The 16,439-nt window shown below is 43.4% G+C and overlaps 1 protein-coding gene across 1 annotated transcript in view; it reads left to right on the top strand.

The window, feature by feature from the left end:
- The window catches only part of LOC133011177 (fibrillin-2-like), a 65,712-nt gene that overhangs the window by 24,768 nt on the left and 24,505 nt on the right, over positions 1-16,439 (top strand). The window contains exons 6-9 of the mRNA XM_061078883.1: positions 2,088-2,285; positions 6,102-6,227; positions 10,289-10,414; positions 15,286-15,438. Coding sequence (XP_060934866.1) covers positions 2,088-2,285; positions 6,102-6,227; positions 10,289-10,414; positions 15,286-15,438 — 603 coding nt within the window. The remainder of the gene's footprint in view (positions 1-2,087; positions 2,286-6,101; positions 6,228-10,288; positions 10,415-15,285; positions 15,439-16,439) is intronic.

The following is a 16,439-nucleotide window of genomic DNA, read 5'->3' as shown; positions in this document are numbered from 1 at the left end:
ACACCACCGCTGTTTTCTATCTTCCCATCCCACTCTGTCCTTCAGAGCTGACCAGGTTGCTCTACTTTCTCCTCAGCTCACTGTCACTGCCTTGGCCAGTCAACCATGCACTTCATCTTTCATCTCCGCTGACACAACAATCCGCTTTTTCTTTTTTTTTTTCAATGAAGGTTTCATTAAGTTTGGCGCCACTGCAGAGAACTTAATAAGGGTTTCTCCCACAAGGGAAGCCATCATTAGGCTCCATGTGATTGAACAGACGAACATCGTACTGCTGAAGTGATTTCAGCATGAGGTCATTGTGTCTGATTTGTGAAGTGCATTTAACGAGATTATGCCACAGTTTCACTGGCGAACAGGGGGGGGGGGGGGGGGGGCAGCGAGGAGGCCAGGTGATCCCTGAGGAACATTCTGTTCTCGTTTTGCTCTAACATAAAGTTGTTTGCTTGCAACATCTGTTTGAATGAGTGAAAGTACTTTCTTACCTTTATGTTCACTCATCCTTTCCCTGAAGGTACAACGGGATCTCTCTGATTTTCCTATGAAATGTGTGTATCTCATGAAATGTTTATTAGTAGGACTTGTGCAGTGCTCAGTCTGAATATGCATGTTTGGGATGGGCAGTTTGCTTTGCCTGTGGTTGCAACTTTCTTTCTGAAACTGTTCAGGTGACCTACAGACATTGAGCCGCCTCAGTCCAGAGAACCCTGAAGCTGCTGCACAAAGAGCTGTTCACCTGTTTCTTCAAAGATCAGTCCATGTCCAAACTAGAGCATCAGTTGTTCTTCTTTTGTCGTAAACGTGCTGTTGTCATGATCATGAACGTCACGTCGCTGAGTCCCAGCCGCTGTTGCTTCATAGCGTTGGTCACCTGTTCAAATTTGATCAGTATTGAACATTTGCATGTCCAAATCGACCAAATTCCTCGGGCCCTTAACGATATACATGTAAATCATGGAGCCGATAAGATGGACGATTCTAGAGATATACGTTTCCTAATGCAACAGACTGGAATGGAGAGGCGGTGGACTAGTGGCAGAAGCATGGACTATGGGCAGAAAAGGTTTCTGGTTCGTCTCTGGTTCGACTCCACGGAGAAACAACAAAAAGACGAACCTGGATTGATCTGTCCAAAAATCCAAGAGGATTCTCCCTACCCTGTCTAGTGCCCCTGAGCAAGGCACCTTACTCCCCCAACATCTGCTCCCCGGGCGCCGTACATGGCTGCCCACTGCTCTGTGTGTCCTGCACCAGATGGGTTAAAAGCAGAGGTTAAATTTCCCCTTGCATGAGTGTGCCTGTGCATGTGGGTGGGATAAATAAAATGTATCTGTATCTTGAAAAAGAAGCGTGATATATCGTGTTCAGAGTTTTGTTGTTTGTTGTTTTTGCAAAGTCACACCCATGTCTAGAGTGAATGATTGTCATGAGGTGCTGATACTGTGATATTGATGGAAACAGAAACCTCCACTGTTCAGTCACCATCAACTCCTAGTTAAAGCTGTGGAATGTGCTTCAGTGTGTCAGTCCAACGGGCCGACTTATTATCACAGAGATTTAATACATAGCAGGCATTCCAATCCTATTGCGAAAATTCCTGCTGAATGAGCCAGCGTGGATGTGCTGTTCAGTTTAATCTGAGCAGTTTAATAGGATAATGTCTGCCCTCTCGTGCTCCTACATGATCCCTTGTGCTGCTACCAACTCTCATATTGTTCCTCTTAGGTCCTGGTAAAAACCTGCTACTTGTAAATGCTCCTCTTTGAAAGCCAACTGCGGCGCTAAAGACTAAACACTTGAAGCAATTAAACTGTGAGAATGTGTTTAAAGGTCCAGTGAGTCATCTCTCTAAAATCATCCTGTAATGTGGAGCCAATTTTTTTTTTTTTATCACTCAGTCATTTAGTTAAATATCACAGAAAATATGGTTGTGCCCAAATAGGCAATTTCTCATTTATGCACTTTCTCTGGTTTCATTTAGTGCTGCGCCAGATGTGTTCTAGGAAATGAATCACCGTTTCATCATTTAATGCCTGGCATGGTAAAACAGTCATCAGCTAACAAAGGATACGTGCCTCTCTCCACAGACTACCGGACCGGGCCATGTTTCACCCAGGTGAACAACCAGATGTGTCAGGGCCAGCTCAGTGGAATCGTCTGCACCAAAACCCTCTGCTGTGCCACCATTGGCCGAGCTTGGGGACACCCCTGTGAGCAGTGCCCCGCCCAGCCACACCCCTGCAGACGAGGCTTCATCCCCAACATCCGCACCGGAGCCTGTCAAGGTCAAAACTCTCTCTCTCTCTTTCCTATACACACACCTGAACAGTGATCAAAGGGGTCACCGATACACACACACACAGGCGGGCGCTTGTACACACCCACATACAACACTGTAACCATTCATTTATCCATCATCATCTCAGCGGCAGATCCTACCCATAACATCCTTGAACTAGTGTTAACATCATGCAGGGTGTTTACTTGCAGCATGAGGCCGGATGCTAACTTGTAATTTCCTGTTCATGTCCTCTGCAGGAGAAGCTGTGCACATGTGTCTCTCTCTGCTGACAAAACAGTAAATAGAGTCATGTGTCAGTTACTGTATCTGTTACATCTGTAGAGAGGAGTCTGTCCTCGTACTGTGTAAAGCAGACATGGAGCAAACACATTTGATTCTGTTAGTGACTATGGTGGGATATCGTTTGGATTCTTTCCATGACTGGTGCACAATCAATACTTTGAAAATAGTATTGGTGCCTAAACGGTGCCAGAACCTATACGTTTTGCTCAAAAACAGCACAAAACAATGGTCCATGAATAGAATGGTTTTGTTTGTTTCTAAGACAGATTTGACATTTTAACATATTAACTGTTAAGATATTAAAATCAAATAAAACCTAACCCAACAACAATCATTTAACAGTCAATAACAGTTTCAGTGCTTAATACAGCAAAATACTTCAAACTCGTCATCAATTGTGCCCCCCCCCCCTCCGGCGCCAGGGACGCCCATACTACCAGCCGAGGGGCTCGACATGGGGTCATGTGAGAGGTCAAACACAGAGCATTCCTCTTCATGTAGCACGTACGTCGCCATGTGCTTAATTAAGTTCCTCCCTTTACACAGAGTTGTTTTCAAACATTTGCTGCTGTGCCAGTGTCGGAATCATTTTAGCCGTAATACAGCCAGACTTTCTAAAATCTGTGATGTGATCCGGTAGTTGTCGGATGTCGGTACCCAACCGTACTAATGATTTGCGACGACTAATAAATGGAATAAGGACTGATTCGAACAGATGTGATTTCCGTTCTTTCCCAGGATTTCATGTTGTGTTAAGGGCACTCTGATACCTTTACACTAGACGAGCAGAACTGATATTTAGACTGTAGAAACATGTGAGTCATGCTCTCTGCAGCTCTGAAGTAACATCAGCAAGCGCACATTTACTTATTTCTCTGATCTTGGCTTTGGCTTGAAGACTTCAAACTTCAAACGGAAAAGCTGCATTAAGATCTTGGGATGTGGAGATTTAAAAATGGGCGTTTACAAAGAGCAGATGGCCAAATTAAACATTGCGTTATCTAATTGAGTTACAGTATGGGAAGAGTACTATCCACTATGTTTATGGTCTCACTCAAATGAGGATATCTCTACCTCTTTTGAATTAAACTAAGCTTTTATGTTTTTCCAAGTCCTCTAACTCTCTGAAAATGTAATTCTAAATAGCAGGAGCACCCCTAAGAAGCATCTGCAGTATATTAGACACACAATCCACCCACACCACTCATCATTCTTTACTGAACAGATTCACTAGACATAACATAAGCAGCTCAGGCTGAGGGAGCAAGTCAAATATGAACTGAGATTCACCTTTTTTCATTAACATTCCTGCTGCTGGTGTCTCTCTCCACATACCTTTCTAATAACCTCTGGCTCTGGCCAGACTAAGCAATAAGACTACATCAATATACAGTGTGACACATGTGGAGCGTCCAGCCAGGCTCCATGTTGCCTCCATCCCAGCTCCTCTGAGTGGGACACACCCAGCAGCATCCGAGGAAGAGTGGGATGGTATGAAGTATTTATATTGTAGCAGCTGGCGACCCATCGACAGCGTCAGAGCTGAGAAAGATAGCTTTGTGTATTTATTCTGTGAACTTTGGGATTATAGCAAACTCATGTGTTATTTACATATGCATACAAAATAATCATACATTTCAGAGTAAACTTGATTTCCAAAGCCTTTTTTCATTATGCGTAAGGACAGTACGCTTTTTAATGTTTAGAGTGAGCAGGTACAAAGTGCAGGATCCAAGTGTCACGACCCATTTGTCCAACGTTTCAAATATAAAACAAAATGAAGTGACACTAAACGGGCATTCTAACACCTCGTTGTAACGTATATAATCCAATTACAAAGTGCTTTCGTGGTTGAAACTGGGTTAAACATCTCACGACGAAGGCAAATAAGACTGAGGAGTAGAATAAAACAGTAATAAAACCATAAAAAGATATTATAAACAATAGTTATGACATAATGAAGAGACAAAGCATGTAAGTAATACATTTTGAAATACAATTAATCATTTAAGCAGTGGTTTAAAACATTACAATGAGCTTTGTCTGCTATTTGAAGTTCCACCACTCAATCCATTATTTATTTTTGTTTGAGGAAACACAAAGAGTTGTTTACTCTAAAAGCAAGTCAATTTATTACAATCGGATCTGGAAAATAAACTGTATGTGCCAATGATTACTGATATACAAACATCTGGTTCAAACACGTGTTGAAACAAATCAAATGGATGTAGCACATTTTCCATAGTATAACAAGGAAATACATGTAGGATCTGTAGCTGGTTTGTATTCAGCTCCACCTCGTCCTTTTCTCCTGGATGTGGCTACTACCCGGCTGCTCATATGTTAGAGGTATGCCAGTGTGAGACCAGACATCACTCATCTCTCAGTTACTCACATTCCTCCTCTCTGACTCTCTCACTGTCTTCCTGTGTTTTCTTCTCTCTATGAATCCCTAGCTTTTCTCCTTTTCTCAAATTCCCATTCTCTCTCTCTCTCTCTCTCTCTCTCTCTCTCTCTCTCTCTCTCTCTCTCTCTCTCCCTCTCTCTCTCTCACACACACACACAAACACACACACACACACACACACACACACACACACACACACACACACACACACACACACACACACACACACACACACACACACACACACACACAACCACACACACACACACACACACTCACACACACACCAAAGGCACCTAGTCGCCAGAGAGCCTAGAGCAGCATCTTGCTGGCAGTAGCACAAAGCGCACATGACCATGAATCCAAATGTAAGGATTTCACTCCAGGCTCCACTCAGGATGTTGGCCAGTTGCTTTCTCGTTCATTCTTTCTCTCTCATTCTTTCTCTCTCTCTCTCTCCTTCTCTCTCTCTCTCTCTCTCTCTCTCTCTCTCTCTCTCTCTCTCTCTCTCTCTCTTTGGCATAAAGAGTTCCTCCGCCTTTCCTTAGTACAACGATTAAAGATTGAAGGATGGTTATGAACAGGTTGTTTATACAGTGCATGTGTGTGTGTGTGTGTGTGTGTGTGTGTGTGTACGTGAGCATGCAGGTGTGTTCAGGAGTTCTTGTTTTCCTAGAGCATAGCTCTCAGATTCACAAAGTGTGGATCCTGCTCAGTGGCTGATGCAGCAGGGAATATAAATCCACAGTGAGTGTGACAGGATCAGAGAGACTCTCTGTCATATCCCCTGATTCTGGAAAAAGTGACTCACTCATTGAATGCTGGGAAAAAAGCGTACATTTAAAAAGTCATTTCCTGTTCAAACAAGAATCAAAGTGGGTCTTTCTGGAAGTGTTCTTAGACATCACAGTGGGTTCCAAGTTTGTTCTTGTCAAACTTCGCAAAAAAAAACATGTCTGGGAATGAAGATCAGTGTTTTAGCAACAGGATAAGTGCCAGAATCATGCTCGCAAATGGTCTTTGAACAATAGTTAACTCATAGTATCGCTTTTGTTCTTACCTGATTTTTGTCTTTTCTCATCCATTTCTCTTCATTTCCAATCCTCTCAGATGTGGATGAGTGTCAGGCTGTGCCGGGTCTGTGCGCCGGAGGGACCTGCATCAACACCGTGGGATCATATGAATGCAAATGTCCTGCCGGTCACCGCCAGAGTGAAACCAGCCACAAGTGTGAAGGTGAGTCTGATAAAAACAACCGGAGTCGACCCAAAGTGCTTCACAATACGACAAGGTTATAAGGATAAAAGTTAAGATGCACAATGTTAGATATAACATTTTATAGAGAAGACCAATACAGTAAAGAGCATGGAGGTTCAGTTAAAAAGAAATAGCTGAAGTAGAACACATAGAAAATATATAAAACAAAAATTACTTTGATTTTGAATTGCTAAAGTATTGAAAACTCCATGAACTCCATTTGCCTGCAGTGAGCTTGAGTTTGTGAACTCATTGCCCTTCAAATAAGATTTAGTTGATTTGATAGCGACCGTCATGGAGCGTGCACTTGGTGACAACTGTGGGTTTGCTTTGATCAGTTGACAAATCTCTGAGGGCTGACGACATGTTCATAGTGGAAGAAGTCTGAACATGTGCACACACTCACACTCTCACACCCACACACACACCCACACACACTCACACACACACACACACGCACAGTGAAGTGGATTCACGTTACAATGTGTTGATTGGATGGAATTTAAACAATGCCCAGGCTAAACAGTCGAGAGAGTTCGCCAGGCAGCGTTTGTGTCTCTTGGACTGAGTTCTCAGTCTTCAGGGAGGATTACAGAAAGCTCTCGAAACTGTTGCACCAGTGATCGTTGCATATCAGCGCATTAATCTCCATCTGAGCTTTCCTTTTATTAATCTGTAATATGGCGAAGAGCTGTACCAGCTACAGGAAAAAAATACAACTATTACTCGCTGGAAAACTGGCATCTCCACCTTCAGGACTGACGAGAAGCAATCACCGTAAAACTCACCCAAAAGTGATTTATGTCTCTGTGAATGCAGGAGGAAACAGACAGGCTGACTTAACTAATTCACCAGTCCCGGTCTCAGTTGTGGTTTTGGGCGAGCGCCACTTCAGTGAAGGTATTACTGTAAGGAGAGAGTGAGCGCTTCCAGAGATGCTGGGCAGAGCTAATAGAAACTTTGGGTGTGGAGGTTGCAGCCACATTCCAGCTGGTTTATATTCGCGCCACTCAAGGACACTGAGACAAAGAAACACAGGTTAGGATTAGGATGGGATGGAGAGGATTAGGACTTTCTCAGGATTCCAAAGTCCTGTAAACTCGCTACCCTCTCACTGATCGCCCAATTTTTTCGAGTTACATTACTCTTGCTTTCCATCAGTCTATATACAGTGTTACATTTATTTTATTCAGCATAGGTAATCATGGTCATAACAGATCTAGTGCTGCAACTAATTATTGTTTCCATTTTTGAAAAAAAACAACCTCTTCCTTCAGGTACTTAATGAATTTAGTGAATGAATTTAGTTAATCTGTAAAAAGAAGAAGAACTTGCTCAGGTCGAAATTTACAAACTTTAAAACCTGGAAAACAAACGGATGCTCTGGGAGAAAATGAAAAACTCAAATACAAAATAAAGGTTGCAGGGATTTTAATCTTTTTTATATCAAGCTTCCAAACTCAGAGTTTCGGAACATGACATCATATTTATCCAATAAATTACGTGAATCTTTTGCCTTGATGAGTGTATTTATTCAGAAAACAGGAAATCCTTTCCAGTTGTTTTGGTTGAAAAATGAACCCTCATTTCAATTCCAGTACTGATTTGTTGATTTGATGGTTTATGGAGCAATTTTCCCATTTGACCCACGCGGAGAAGCGAGAAGAGAAAGAGTTCAGTGTTTCTTGAAGCTTATAAAACAAAACAACGGCTGTGACGTGTATCTGAAGTCATGGACCTGCAGGAAACACACGTTAAGTGAAAACTCTTAAACAATCAGCGCAGCTCCTCTGGGGGAAGGCTTTTATTGAAATGCCCTTTAAGCTAATGCACCAACGGCCTCACTGGGCGCTTTCACAGAGAAATTACTGAGGGTTTGGAGCAGTTAAGATAAAGTGCAGTTAAGATGTCATGGGTGTCTGATCGTTCTCGGGCAAAAACAAGGCACCTGGTTTAATGGGCGGCTTTTAGCTCAGACTGCGTTCAACAGTCTCTCCTTTTCCCCCTTCTCTTCCGCCTCTTTCTGCCTTTCTTTGCTTCTCCTTCCATTTTCCTTCCATAAATACAGTCCTCTGGCTGAAAACCAGCTGTTTGTGCCAAACAAAGAAACACTTACAGCAACCGGGAGACTTTCTCATTACAGACCTCCCTGTCGCTCCGACACTCGCAGATTCTCACGCACAGAAAACTCCGCACATCAGAGTTCAGATTAAATGGAAAAATTGCAATGTTTTTTCATTTATATATATATATATATATATATACTGAAGAGTGTTGCAGATGTTTGCACACATTGCAGATTTGATGGCTCCATCACAGACATTTATACAGGTGACACACATTTCCCTTCGCACACACAGCGTAACGTCTGGCGTGCTGTTGTTGGTGCTGACACAAGGTTTATTTGCCGGGGCTTTAACAGCTTTACCTAGGCCTTCTGCCACTGCTGTCAGACCCAAGTCAGCAGGGGAAGCACAGCCACTCAGCTTCTAACACACACACACACACACACACACAGACACACACACACACACACACACACACACACATCAACACTCAGATGGAGGCAGGTATACACAGAACAACTCACAAGGGTTTAAGTTACTGCTAAAAGGACTTACACTAACACGCCCTTCGTTTTTCCAGCTGCGAAATGCAAAGGGCACACACACACACACACACACACACACACACACACACACACACACACACACACACACACACACACACACACACACACACACACATGCACCACATCTGCACTTATTCTGTTATTATGCCCCACAGTGGTGCAGTAATTACCTATGCGTATAAATAAGTGTCACATCATAAAACCCCAATACCTTCTGGAACTTCACTTTGGGTTTCCCCCCCGTCATGGAGCAACGAGGCGCCCACTCCCTGAATAATAGAACTTAATACAGTCATAAAGTGCACCACATCGAGGTGGGGCCTGCCAAGTACCGTGCCCAGGTACTCCCACATATTGTCCACGTCTCTGAGTCAGAGACTTAAATCAGGTCAGCTTTATTCACAGTGTGTTGTTCCCATAGATTCTATGATTGGGGATTTTGATATTACATACATAAGTTTCACTTTTAACCTGCACATTTATTTAATCTCAGCTTTCATTCAGTAGATTTAAGAATTCTTTGCTCTCTCCCTTCTATTTCAATAACACTGATTATTGTCACCTTATAACCTTTTCTCTCATTTTCTAATGCCAGTTATTAGTTTGGGTTTCGTTTGAAATGTTCACTACAAAAAAGAAAGAGTTGGAAAAGTTCAAGACACTTGATTGTTTGATAATGAGGCCAACTCAAACTCAGCTCCAAATAAAAGCTGTGCCAGGTAATTATCCTTTGTTCAGATGATTTATCTTTCTAAAACTTATAATTTGGACTTGGCCATACTAAGATTTCCAAACAAAGAAAAGTTGTAGCACTGTAAACATTTGTCCCGCTGCCATCCTGTTTCTGTAAAACCCCTGCAAATCTGCTGGTGGACCCTGTTCTAAACCTGGCCTGACTTTACTTTACCTGGGGCGCACGCTGGTCCAAACTTCAACTAGACCGAACTCAAGTATTGAGGCCAACCTTGCACAAGAAACCTAAAGTTAGTTGAAGCAAATGCAATCTTAAGTTTATAATGCAGATTCATATTTGTTGCCCTGTTTGTTCATACACCAAAGTTGTCATTTTTTCGGTGTTTAGATAAATAAGTGTTGAGATGCTATTCTTCCCTCATTAGTTTACACCGTCAGAGGGTTTCTGTTGTCAACACATCTCATCTCACAAGCTGAAATCACTTGCTAAACCCAATTCCAGTAATTCCTTTATTAGACTGTGGATCCATTTAGTTTGATTAATCTCCCCGAAAGGAGAAACCGTTGCTCCAGTGAAAAAAACGTTTACCGCAGGACGCTACTGCATCTTTCCAAACAAAGAAGATTTGAACATTGGAACACGTTTGTGTGGCTTCAGGTGTAAGAACTCGACAGATGTGATAAACGTTGTATCTGACGTAACTGTGTGTTTCAGATATCGATGAATGCGCCACCATCCCTGGTGTGTGCGATGGCGGAGAGTGCACCAACACCGCCGGTAGCTACGTCTGCACCTGTCCACGAGGCTACATCTCCAGCACAGATGGTTCCAGATGTGTGGGTGAGTCTCACACACATTACCAGCATTCCACTCTCTCATTTGTGAATTTCCTCACCCCCTGGCTAGCGAAACGCCCTCACATCTGGTCAGCAACGTCCCTCCCTCCCTCCCGCCATCACAGCTTCCTGTGACTGGAGTTCTGATGAGTCAAGCTGGCCTACAGACCTGTGGTCACCATGTGCAGACACACACACTTGCACGCACTATTTGGCCTTGACAGCATTAATCTACTCTAATGTTAGTGCTGCTCTGACTCATTCACACACACATGCGCTGGCACACATACCTAACTGACATGTCCCATGAAACACTACCAGGTGTTAATGTATTCCTGAGATGCTCAGCCCTCGTGGCAGTCAAACACAACCAGGTGTTTATATATTATTTCAAGATTTGGCCCAAAAGACGGACGGATCAGGGTCTCTCTGTTTCATCCTCTCAGCATCAGAGGCCCAGTCTGGTTTTCTCATGTTTTACTGCACATTATATTCAAGTTTCTTTCTCTATTTAACACAACCCCCTCCCCGGTCATCTGCAGAAAATAACAAGCTGCTCTGTTTTTGTTTTGGAGAAAGGGCAAAAGGAAATGGGTTGAGAATGAGAAAATTCCCAGTTACTAAATCCCAGACTCACATTTGCACACAAATACATAAGGCTGATGTGCAGCTATAGCCTCGAGCAGTTTAACTTTATCGGTAAAAAGCATATGGTGATCGGAGGGGAAGACGCAACACAAAAGAGGGTAAAACCAACCTCGACAAAGTGCAACCAATTAAGTCTATAAGCAAACATAAGTGGACACACAAACATTACGCATGTATGTGATTCCTACACATAGGATTAAAAGGCTGCTCTTAGATAATGGCCTGACCGTGCTTTCCGCGTTCCCTTTCCACTGAGAGCTGCAGACTCGTCCTGGTGACATGTACATGCCCACGGTGCCATTCAGATAGATAGATAGATAGAATCCTTTATTTGTCCCACAGTGGGGAAATTTGAGGGTTTTACATCAGCAGCGCAGGCACAGTGCAACAAGAACAAACGAAAGAGCAAAACAACAAAGTAAGAAACAAAAAACAACAATGAGCAAAAAGAAAAAGTAAACAGTCAAATAAGCAAATAAATAGTAAGTAGTAGAACAACGGAACAATACAATTAAATAATTAGATAATTAAATTAAATAATTAAATAAATGAAATTGCAAATATTGTGTTGTATGTTAATGGGGTCACAGCTGGTTATACAGTCTGACAGCAGCGGGAAGGAAGGACCTGCGATACCTCTCTCTCACACACCGGGGGTGAATCAGCCGGTGGCTGAAGGAGCTGTTTAGAGCTGCCAGGGTGTCCCGCATGGGGTGGGAGGAGTTGGCCATCAGGGAGTGTGTGTTTCACCCCCCAGCACACTGCTGGCCTTTCTGATGAGTTTATTAAGTCTCTTCCCGTCTGCTGTCGAGATGCTGCTGCCCCAGCAGACCACTCCAAAGAAGATGGCTGATGCCACCACCGAGTCGAAGAAGGTCTTCAGGAGTGCTCCCTGCACCCCAAAAGACCTCAGACTCCTCAGCAGATAGAGTCTGCTCTGAACCAATTCATACTAAAATGAGGATTCGCTCCGGTCTGGCGTTCCCTGCATGCTTACCTGACCCCACATTCCATTCCAGTAGGTGGATATATCACCTGGAGCATGTGTTCAGTCAGCTCAGTCTCAAATGTTGACCCGTGTGTCCCCTATAGCAGACAGGGATAGAAGATGACATTTACATCAAGAGGACCACAGGGGAAACCAAGTGGACTGGCAGATGTGGAAACAATGACTTTGCATTAAGGTTCAAGTTCTTCTAAATGAGGGGGAAATATGTGTTTATATATAGCTCAAATGAAAACGACATTCCACAAGCCACAAACTTGGAAGCACTGCATTATTGTATGCTGAAGCAATAAGAGTTTCTTTCATTAGAAACTCAAAATGTGAAAAATAGCTCTTAAAGTGCTTAAAGACTGTGCCCATATACTTTGGCCAAGTCTACATTCTGGTACTGGTGAGGGGAAGCATAGGGTATGAGAGCGCAGACAAACCATGAGGGGAAAGATGCAATAAATAAATACAAAATAAAAAGAAGTGAAAGGAAGAATGAAAAGATCAAAAAGAAGGGAGAGGTGATGGAAGAGGAAAACTTTTCAAGTACAGTTCCAGTTAAAGGATTATCAGAAATAAATGGTGTCATATAAACACTGACAGCCTTGTGTTAGTATTTTAGTGTTGTGTGTGTGTGTGTGTGCGTGTGTACAGTGTGTGTGTGTGTGTGTGTGTGTGTGGGTGTGTTGTAGAACGTGAACCCCACATTGAAGCTGTGTGGTTCACCCAAACCCAGGGGTTCTCCATCTGTCTGACTTTATGCGTGTCCATATTTTTCTTCTTTCTCCCACTCCACTGCCATCCCCCCCCCCGAAGTAATATATCACTCTTTCTTTGTTTCTCTCTTTGTTTTTCTTCTGTAGTAAAGCATTGATCACACCAGAGCTCATTCCTACAGCGAACAGTTCAGTGATTTACATTAGAGAGTCTCCCTGTTTGCTCTGGAGTTCTCTATCTGAGTTTGGATGATTTCCCTGGTTCCGTCTCCCCTGGCTATTGTTTTTCTTTTCTTTTTTTTCCAAACTTTTTATCTCTAAAAACGAAGCATTCTCGCTCTCTCATCCTCCTTATCTATCTCACGGTTTCCTCTTGGCCCTTTTTTCCTCCTCCCAGTCTCTGACATCTGGATCCTGCACCTCGCTTCCTTTAGTTTGCTCCTCTTCAGCCTGCTGAAGGGAAAGAGGGAAAAAGAGAGAGAGCAAATATAACAGGTGCCAGACACAACCCCCATATATCCTTCCTTTCGCCTCCGTCCCGCTTCCAAAATGGACGAGATTGGAAGGAGACAGCGGCAGAGATAAGAAACTCCAAACAAAACCAGACTATAGATCGGACCCGGTCCAACAAAACGTTTTGATTATTATTCAAACTCATATCTAGGCACATAACTGGGTTCTGAAAAAGGAGACATGATGAACTCAGCTTGTTTCCTGATTCACTTTGATGAAATTTCCCCAAAAGTCTTTGTGTGTTTTTGGTCAGAACATGAAGTGAATACAAGAGAGTGAAGTGTTTGTTCATATCGGCTGAGTTCTTCTCTGCCTGCCCACAGGTTTAAGATGTGGGATGTATGTTTCTGGTTCAGGAGCTCGACTATGCACCTCTAGGTGTTGTGCCCTGTGTTTTGTGGGATTTGCTGTACAATGAGTGTGTAAGGGTGGGGTTGGGGGTGGGGGGTGGGGGGGGGGAAGGGGGGGTAACAGTAATCAGAGCCTAATGCCCTGTCACACTGTGGAGGCTCGGAAAATAATACAAAGGAGCCGTCCAGTCAGTCAGTCTGTGAAAACACCTCGGCAAATGAAAGCATATGCTTCTTGTGTAGCGGAGGAGCACTGGCGAGCAAACCCGAGGTCTGGATCCAATTTAAGTCATCATCGTCCTCATCAGCAAAGCCCCACCCATCCCTTCAGCCCCACCCACCCCCTCAGCCGTGTTCTACTGCACCACCACCACCACCGTGACTCCAGCTCGCTCGTTCCTGTGGGATGTTTTTGGGTTGAGTCTCGCTGTATTCGTGTGTATTTATGCGAGTATGTATTTGTATAAGTGGGTGTTTATGTGTGTGTGTGTGTGTACAGGTAGACGTGCGTGTGTGTGTGTGTGTGTGTGTGTGTACTGTACCCTCTGCTCCCAGACACAGCACAGCGGCCTCATGTTCTGTCTAATTGGCAGGAATTGCTCCACATGGAACTAATTAATTCCAGACTGCCGGCTCATTAGTGACTTAATCGACTTTTGCTCCTCCCTCCCTCCGTCCACCCCCCCCTGCCCCTTGCTTCACTCTTCTTTTCCTCCTCTTTTTTTATCCTGTAGGAGCATTTTCACATATGTTGTCCACTTCTCTGAAATAACACACGTGTGTTCTCTATCTCTTTCCCTCTCTCTCAGTCGTCTTTTTCTTCCTCTTTCTTGGTATGTTCCCAAAATACCCAGAACCCCCCCCCCTCTCCCCCCCACTCTCCTGTCTCCGTTCCATTTACCCCTCACACACGCTCTTTGAACCCCAGGCCCCTCTCCTGACCCTGACCTGGCAAACTGTAACAAATAAGACCCCTTTTAGAGGCCTTTCAGATGCCTGCAGTTAGTGGAGACCCCAGGCAACCTCTCCCATAAAGAAGCTTCCTCCCTGGGCTCCACGGAGAGGGCAGAACCACAGCCATGCTGATCTGAGAGGGGCTTTTAATCACCTGTCGACTTTTCTCACGTGTAATAAAGTGTTGGACCTGGAAATATTACTGATGGTGTTACCTGAAGTGCTAACTTTAAGGATGAACTAAACATCGTGTTGAGAAGCCGTCATTGGAATACTAATAATAGTGTTAAATTATTGTTATATTAAATTATTATACTAATTTTGTCATAATGTTTTCAATATGCAATGTCGGGTCATGAGCCCATCAGGCTAAACAGGGTATTGCAGATGTCACTCTCCATAGAAACACTTTCCAGCTCCAACACAGGGATCTAGTGACTATATAAACTATAATGTTTGAATGTTTATTCTCTCATAATATGTTTGCTCATGCTTTCTCACACATTTAGTGATTGTGTTACACTGTTTCACCCTTAAATTGAACGCTAAAGTAGTCGTTTCTAAATTGATCTTTGTCATGCAGCCAGGGGAAACAAGGAACTCACACATACTCAAACATAACATACATAAAACATATTAAAATACAGTTTGTTGCTTGTCCTGTCTTCTCATTCTGTCCATGTGTCTCCTCCTCTTTCAGACCAGCGTGTGGGGACCTGTTTCTCTGCTCTGGCTAACGGCCGTTGTGCTGCCGAGGTGAATGGTCAGTTCACCAAGATGCAGTGCTGCTGTGACACAGGACGCTGCTGGGCGTTGGGACTGATCCCGGAGATGTGCCCGGTCAGAGGTTCTGGTGAGAGCATGAAAACAACACACTCTGACACATGGAAATCCCATGTTTCAGTTGTTGACAAATTCACACAGGCTTACACCAACATCTGTGTTGTTGAAAGCAAAGTGATGTGAGCGAGTGATCCATCACTCTCTTCCTGTGGGGACAAACACTGGCACTCCCCAACAATGGATTGTTTATAATTTCGCACGAACAGAGTCAGTAAATAAAACCATGACTGTGTAAATGGTTCACAAGCCAAATGAATTCAACACTGTTAAGTTAACCAGACAAGACTGACTTTGTTGGAGAGAGGCTGCTTTGAGTTTGTGTGTGTGAGTGTGTCTGTGTGTGTGTGTGTGTGTTTGTGTGTATGCGTGTGTGTGTGTGTGTGTGTGTGTGTGTGTGTGTGTGTGTGTGTGTGTGTGTGTGTGTGTGTGTGTGTGTGTGTGTGTGTGTGCGTGTGTGTGTGTGTGTGTGCGACAGGAGTGGCCAAAGCATTTGCTCAAACTAATGAGCATGATGTCATGAAGACAAAATGAAGAGAGAAAGATGGAAAGATTTGTGTAACGATAATGACCCATCATCTTTTTCAGTCAAGCTGGAATTTAGAAAAGTCCTCCCCTGCGTGAGACAATGTGATCCATAACTGATCTGTAACAGAATGTTCTCTTTCTCTTACTGGCACCACAGAATGAGACCTGTGTGTTTGATTTAGTGACAAACGAAGAGCAAAACATGCAAACACACATACTAAACATAGACACATACATGCACAAGTACATGGATAGTGTACAGAGTTACTGTAAGATCATGGTTGGTCAGGCTTCGCTCCAGTATATATATATATATATATATAAAGTATATGTGAATCTAGTTAAGCTCTTACAGGAGATGATCAGCTCCGTAACAACTGAACTAAAGAACATCAACATTAACTGTAAAGTGCAGCAGCCTTTCTGGAGTTTATTTAGCAAACGTACACCACAGTCCATAGACCAGTCCACTCACTGTGTTATCTC

Source organism: Limanda limanda, chromosome 9 (assembly GCF_963576545.1).
Source record: "Limanda limanda chromosome 9, fLimLim1.1, whole genome shotgun sequence".
Lineage (NCBI taxonomy): Eukaryota > Metazoa > Chordata > Actinopteri > Pleuronectiformes > Pleuronectidae > Limanda > Limanda limanda.
The sequence above is the reverse complement of the archived record's forward strand: the minus strand, read 5'-3'. Positions and strand labels throughout refer to the sequence as shown.